Below are 7,996 nucleotides of genomic sequence, written 5' to 3' on the forward strand. Positions count from 1 at the left end.
AGAGGTCATCTTATCACAACTTGAAACATTCAGAGATACTGACCCATTCATGTCTTTGATCTAATTGGTCTAGAAAAGCAATTTTAATTTTAATTGATTTCTCAAACTAATGAAATATTTAAATTAAAATGTATCTATAATATATTTTATAGAGATGATAATTGTTAATGGGGTTGGCACAGATTGTATAATGCAGAAATACGAACATATTAAATTTGTACTATGTAACGCAGATCTATTTGATAAGAGATTTCAAACTCTTGTTAAAAATCTAAATTGAATAATTTATTATTTTAATTTTGAGTTCTTTTTCAAATTTATTCAAGTAATATACAATGAATAAACATTGCCCCCATTTCATTGTTTTGTTGTGCAGACCTTTAATGGTTGTACTGAATGATACTCGTATAATTGAAAAATTTAATGAAAGCAATGATTTGTTTGCAGACACAGTATCTGATCTTACCCTCATCCCATGAAAAGAGGAAGCTTGTTGTCATGCTGTACTGTAAGTATAACACAGTAAAAATAAAAATTATAATATATCGATTAGCAATAGAAGGTCTGGGTTTAGAAATAATTAATCAGATACTTTATAATAAAATGGAATATTTATTTAATAATTTAATTTATTAAATAACATGAAAATATTTCAGTAGATTGCTGAAGATGAGTACAGTTATTTTTATTTCTGTTTTTTATTTTTAGTGTAAAATAAAAAATGTGAATTTATAAAAAAAGATATATTTGAATGATGAAGAGGAGAAAATAAATGAGATCTTAATTTCCCAATTTATTTTTAATAATTAACTTAGATCTTGATTCCAAGTTTGGCAGCATCGTCTTTGTAGGCTGCTCTGTATTTACCTTCTGGATCATATTTCTTTTCCAATTCCTTGAATTGTTCTGGTTTCTTTTCGATCAAGAACTTGGTGAGTTTTCCAGTACTAGCTTTTTGTTTTTCATTGCATTTTGCGCACCTATTAGCCAAAGCATCAGGTATTAAATCTATAATAAAAGGAATTAAATTAATTAGATATTTTATTCCTTGTCATATGGAATTTTTATTAATTAGATGTAAGTAATACATTTAATTACAACTAAACATTGATTTCTGTTCATCTTAGAAATTATCTTTATCGTGAACATTATTAGTTTAATGATACATAAAAAGAATGCATTTTTTTCATTCATTTATTTTTTTTATTGCATTTCATCTAGAACTAGGATAGTTGGATACCATATACTTAGGTTTATCAATAATTTATCTTGCACAGAAAATCTGGTATTCAAGTTAAAGTATTATTAACATAGCAATAAGATCATTAATTTACAAATTATCAAAGATTAAATAAATTAATTTATCAGTTACTGATCAGCCGATATTTTGATTGTTTATTTGGAATAAAACTTATCAAATTTTTTTTATTTAATAAATTTTTATTGATTGTTTATTTGGAATAAAACTTACCAAAATTTTTTTATTTAATAAATTTTTATGCTAACATCAGTGCACAAACAAGAGTTATGTAATTATATCAATATCATTTTTTAACATTTTCTATTTAATCCTAAAAAAAACTTATAAAATTACTTTAAATTCCAAACAGTAATAATAAAATTAATATATATATATATATATATATATGTAATTTAATAAATTGAGGTTTTGCTAATTTGAATTGTTTTGTTAATTGATAATTTTGATATATATCAATCGAACTTATTCACTGATGATTAGTGATATTTAATGTATAATAATAGTGAACATCCCTAATAAAAATGGAGTTTAGAAAAACCTCAAAACAAAACAATTTAAAATAAATTTCAAGTAATATTTTTGATAACTTTTGAAAATTCATATATGAACTCTATTCTCTATTTAGTGACTAACTAAATTCTTTTTTCTTAGACGTCATTTAAGAACAGAAATTAAAATAGTATGAATATTAAAAAAAAATTAATCCAAAAATAGAAGTATTTTTTGAAATTACAAGAAGGATGGATTTTTTCCTGATAATTAATTAAATTATATATTCATTTAATATGAAATGATTGATTGAAATAAAATCTGTTTGTAAATATATTTTTTTTTTTTACAATTCTGAGTAAGATATAATGAGAAAATCTCATGAGAAGATTTTTGTAATATAATATTAATTCATGGTTTGTTAGTTTGAATAATGATGTTTTTGTACTTAACAAAAATTCCAACGCTTTTTTTATTATTATTTGTTGGTTGTATGTATATTGCAGGAATTTGTACATTGCGTTTTATATTCAATGTTTATATATATATATATATATATATATATATATATATATATATATACCTTACAGTATGTAAGAGAATTTTATATGTTATGTATATGAATGTGTATTGTCACCTGAGGAAGCTTAGAGAATTCCAAGTGAAACATTGGGCATTTAATTTATGTTTTATAGTTGATTGGGTAACCCAAGAAAGTAATAAAGGTAATATTTTTAAGTAAAACAAGTCTTTCTAAACAGTGAGTGTTTCTAAACTGGTAGGCTGGCTGTACGTTTTCGGATTCTATTTGTAAAACTAAACAAAAAGTACCCTTAGGAAGAATGGCGATTTCTCCTTGTTCTCTCACTGTCCGCCATTTTGTTATTTTCATATAAAAATTTATATCTCAAGTTCGGATAGAAGAAAATATAGCCGTTTACTATATCAACTGATATTATTTTCTAAATAGAAATTAATTTCCAATGTTAATATCAGCTGATATCTGTTACCTATTGTATGAAACAAATCAGCTGGAAATACTTACTTAAAAAATGTTTAAAAATTTAGTTGTGTTAATCAGTTGTTAAATTACAACAATGAAATTCGTATTACGTTGAAAAATTGCAACTTATTTTAATGCTCATTACACCTTTTTACTTCAACATATGTGTATTGGTAAAATTTTATGTACTAGTAAAAGTTCAGTTGTAGGCCTAACGGGTCAACTTTGTTTTTTGGTGAAATTTTTATTATTATTTTCCTCGTACATTTATTTAGTTTTATTAAATATTAGAACTTCAAATAGCAATGCCTTCTTTAAGTGAAACTGAAAGAATAACTCTGTTGAAGTTGTGCAGGTATGGTGACAGAGTTCGGCGTTTACAAGAGGTATGTGATTTATTTAAAAACAGAGAATCTATAAGTAAAACGACTGTGATCAAGATAGTACAACGATTTGAAAAAGTCGGTACCGTGAAGAATCGTCCTGGCACAGGTAGACCAAGAACTGGCACAACTGATGCTAAGTCATCAGCTGTATTGTAGACTTTTTTTGAAGACTCTTGTTATCGATTCGGAAAGCTGTTGTCCAACATGACATCAGTTATGTTCTCAGTTAAAAAATTTTTTAAAACAAATAAATTTCCTCCTGATAAGCTACATCTGGTGTAAGAACTTTCGCAAGGTAATTTTGACCGCCGAGTTGAGTATTGCGATATTGTAACGCAAAATTAGACATAGACGCAAATTTTTCTAATTCAATAATATTTATTGATAAAGCGACTTTTATGTTAGATGACCATATGAATAAGCAAAACTCGATATTGGAGTGATAATAATCCCAGATGGATATTGGAAGTTCGTACACAGCATCCTCAGAAAGGGAACGTTAGGGCGGGAATCGTTGGTCAACGTGTTGTAGGGCCTTTTATTTTAGATGATAATTTTACACAGGAGATGCTTACTGCAACTTGTTAGCCGATAGGATTTTACGAAATATCCGAGATAATGTTGGATCAAAAATTAAATAATAACGAATGATTTCAGCAGGATGGGCAGATCTCATTATTATCTAAGGTCGCGGCAAATTTTAATTGAACAACTTCCAAATGTCTGGATAGGTCGTAGAGAATGGCCTGATAGATACCTAGACCTGTAGCCTCTGGACTACTTTCCTTGGGGGTACCTGAAACATAACGTTTACAAAACAAAACTAGCAGACATTGACGAATTAAAAGAAAAATAATTGACGAATCTGCTCCTGTACTACCAGACATGATGCAAGTTATAAACGGATATTACTTGAGGTTAGCACACTGCCAAGCTGTGGAGGGGAAGCACTTAAAACATCTTTTATAGAACGGCATGCTTTCAAAATTTTTTTCATTAGTAATTTACAATCTAAAACATTTATTTAAATTTAAAAATAAATATTGTTATATTTAAAAAAAATATCAGTTGATGATATAACCGTTTAATTTGTTGTTGTATTGCTAATTATTAGTTATTGTTTATTATCATATTACAGCACTGTTTAAAGTTAATTATTGCATGCATTATGGATGGATGTAACATGGAATAAAATTGTTCAGGCAGCGCGTTTTACTTCGTTTTATTGTTAACACAATTTTTCGTCATTACAACTTTGAATGCTTATAACTCGATAACCCGTTTTTGTGTTTTTTATAACACAAAAACGGGTTTTACCACTGTTTTTCTTGTAAAATTTTAAATCGAAATCATGTGTCGTATGTTCACTTTCCTATTTTAAAAAAAAATAAGTTTGAAAAAAATTAAGTATGGTGGACAAAAATTAAAAACCCACATTTATGCAGATTTTTTAAAACTATATAGAACTTCATTTCTTTTTGCCTCCAAATATCTCTCAGATGTGCAGTATAATGCTGTTTCCATATTTAAACATCAATCGGTATATATATATTTTTTGGGCTTGATGATATCGCCATATAAGCTTGAAATTTGTGCGTGGGATATGGAAATGGAATTTTGTACCGTATAAAAAATGCCATGCCTAACCGGGATTCGAACCCGGGACCTCCGGTTGAAAGGCCGAAACACTACCACTCGCGCCAGGGAAGCCGGCTCGAGTGGTATTATTTAATAAGTTACAATTTATAATTTATTTTTAAAAAATAAAATGGTTTTTAAAATTTAGGAACATTACAATAACATTTTTAATTTTTGTAAATTATTTTTCTTTTAAATAACTTTTCATAACAATTTTTTTTTCTACAGATACTATTTGTTCATTTTTGTTGCCTGAAAGAATATTATATACTATATCTTTACAAAAATATATAAAATAAATAAATAATAATAATATAATATTGTTATTATTATTATTAACAGCGATTTATGCATTATAAGTTTCAAAAATATTATGTTTTAAATGTATATAATTTTAAAAATAACAAATTTTTTCTATACAGCATAGAATTCTTATCATAAAGAGAAATAATATACAAAAAACTATGATTAATGAGTTTAAACATATCAGTTTTTAGTTTTCCAGTTTTTTTTTTTTAATAGATTATATGAAATTTTTTGCATGAGAACAAGTGATAAAATTAAAAATTTTTAAAGACGCATGAAACAGTTTTGAAGAAACGTATCTACTGCAGAGCCCCCTGGCGGCCTGTAATGGTAAAGCTAATATAAGAAACTATTCTGAGGTGATACCTATGTACTACAAAAAACCGCATTAAAAACGGCCCAACCATTTTAGAGAAACACATCTACTGCAGCGCCCACTGGTGGCCTATAGCGGTAAAACATGTCTAAGAACCTGTTCTGAAGTAAACCTATGTAATGCAAAAAACCACATCGAAATCAGTCCAGTAGTTTTTTAGAAAAATGGTAACACACCCACACACATACACACACACACACAAAACCTCATACACCAAACGCACATAGTCTTCGTTCCGTTGGTAAAGATACAAAGTATAACACATTAATACAATGTACGATTGATTATTTATACTTTACTAGATTGGAAAGGTACTAAATTAGTTAGGGTTTAAATTTGTGAAATGAGGAAAAGGAATCGTACATTAAGTTAAATAAATTATACCGTAAATATATCGTAAATAAGTTATACCTTTAAATATAAAAAAAAAAAAAAATAGTGAAATATCAAACTATAAGTTTTATTTTTTTCGAACTAAATTAAATTTTAATTGTTAGAATAAACTATCAGATTTCTATTTAAGGTGTTAAATAAGTTAAAGTTACTTATTTTTTATTTTTAATAAAAAATAAAAAGTACATACCTTTCATTTCAACGCCAATAGGGGTGCATTTACCGGTACCCATAATACATGAGAAGTAGTTTTTGAAAAGTCTTTCGTTGTTGATAATTTCATCGATGTCAATATTATCGTATTTGGTGGTGTATTTCTTGTCAGCCGGCTTAGCGGAGACTGCGATTACCAAGAAAGAAGCAATAAGTACGAATTTCATCATTTTGAAATTTGCTTTGTTGTACTTATTTATATGTCAGTTTAAATCTTCTTAATGAAACTGATACTGTTGACTGATTCTACCACGATTTGATCCTACATTTATATCCCAAGAAGCTTGATGATCCTTTGACGTCATTATTCGTCTCCTCCTACCTAAAAACCACCCACCCTCAAACATCATGTATTTTTCCCGTTTGTCTGAATATTTCTCCCTACCACAAAAAATTTATCTTCCTTAAATATTATTGACTCTGTGTTGAGAAAAAACTATCAAAAACAAAATTTACATTTTACTAAAATTTTGTAACTTCATTGCTCTAATCATTAAACTTAACTTCATGCTCTAATCATTCATGTAACGTTTACCGTTTGGTGTTCTGAGTATAACATTGGCACATAAATTTTAATTTTCAAATTTTTGAATGATTGAAAAAGTTTTTAAACCGTAAGTTTTAATAATTTATAAATTGGTTAAAGTTTAATTTAAGTGTATACATTACGTTATATTGTCATACATGAATAAAAATTATTTACTTTTAATATTTAAATCTTCAATTTATATACTTTATCATTCTTTTAACTAATGAGGTGGGCAAATTTAAAGTGTATATTTATGTACCTGTGATACAACATAATTATATTAATTCTTTTTACTTCTTTGAACGAAGAAAATGAAGGATTGCGATCGCGAAAAATTTCGGTTTTCAGATTTTAACGGGAATATATTGACTATTTACAGAGGGGCGTCTGTACGTACGTATGTATCTCGTATAACTTAAAAAGGATTAGCCGTAGAATGTTGAAATTTTGTATTTAGGACTGTTGTAACATCTAGTTGTGCACCTCCCCTTTTGATTGCAATCGATTGAAGCAAAACTGTCCAAAAAAGCCCGAAGTCCAAAGAAATCTGGATTTTGGGCTTTTTCTTAACTACAGTAATAAACCCTCATTGAGAGCTTTTCAACGATGTATAAGTGGTACTTATTTTCATTGGTTCTAGAGTTATAGCCAAATAAAATTTTAATTAATGAAATGTTTGGATCTGACAAAGGTTTGAATCAAATATCTGTTTTTTTTTTTTAATTTAAATATATTTATTTATTAATTTTTCTTAACCTCTTAATTGCAAAAAAATTACAATAAATGATAATTCAATAAGAACAATTAAAAAAAATCGGAAGTTATTAATGAAATAAAAATTTATGTACTTTTTGTTTTAAAAAATATGTATATGAATTTAATACACATACAAGGGAGTTATGTGGTGTTCACGTCAGATTTTTATTTATTTTTTAAATAGTTCATGAATTCTTACATATTACTATTATACGTGCTGATAAGAAACTACAACCTATATTTTGCATTTAAATCTCTGGCGTTTTTGGTAATTTTCTTACGTTAAAAAAATAATATTTTATCATTTTAAATATAATAAACAATGAATGAGTCTGGACTCATTTAAGTAATTAAGAAAGCAAATGAATGAAGCGTTATTTTTGAAAGAAAAAATAAATAAAGTTAGTTTATAAATAAATACGAATGTTATTTATATTTTTATTACAACATAAGTAGATCGGCATAATTTGAGATCGTTTCATCTGAATATTACTTCATTTCAGAATTTTATCTCATTTTCGTAAACAGCTTATAATTTAAATTAAATTAACAACAGTTTTATTATGTTAAATTATAATTTTGTTTGAAATTTTAAAAAAAAAGAGTCGATGTGGACACCACACGATTTCCTTGTACGCGTATTAAA

The 7,996-nt window shown here is 26.9% G+C and overlaps 1 protein-coding gene across 1 annotated transcript; it reads right to left on the bottom strand.

The window, feature by feature from the left end:
* Positions 1-622: 622 nt before the first annotated feature.
* LOC142321495 (ejaculatory bulb-specific protein 3-like) lies at positions 623-6,315 on the bottom strand. Its single transcript, XM_075359626.1, has 2 exons — positions 6,043-6,315; positions 623-1,008 (listed from the first exon to the last, which is right to left on the bottom strand). The coding sequence occupies exons 1-2, from the start codon at positions 6,233-6,235 to the stop codon at positions 812-814; spliced, it is 390 nt and encodes a 129-aa protein (XP_075215741.1). The 5' UTR covers positions 6,236-6,315; the 3' UTR covers positions 623-811.
* Positions 6,316-7,996: the final 1,681 nt, after the last annotated feature.

The sequence above is a fragment of the Lycorma delicatula genome, chromosome 3, assembly GCF_047948215.1.
Source record: "Lycorma delicatula isolate Av1 chromosome 3, ASM4794821v1, whole genome shotgun sequence".
In the NCBI taxonomy this organism is placed as follows: domain Eukaryota; kingdom Metazoa; phylum Arthropoda; class Insecta; order Hemiptera; family Fulgoridae; genus Lycorma; species Lycorma delicatula.

Coding starts and splice junctions, on each gene's coding strand:
- LOC142321495 (XM_075359626.1), bottom strand. CDS start 6,235: ATGATGAAATTCGTACTTATTGCTTCTTTCTTGGTAATCGCAGTCTCC. Junction 1,009..6,042: donor TATTGGCGTTGAAATGAAAG/GTATGTACTTTT, acceptor CTTTTATTATAG/ATTTAATACCTGATGCTTTG.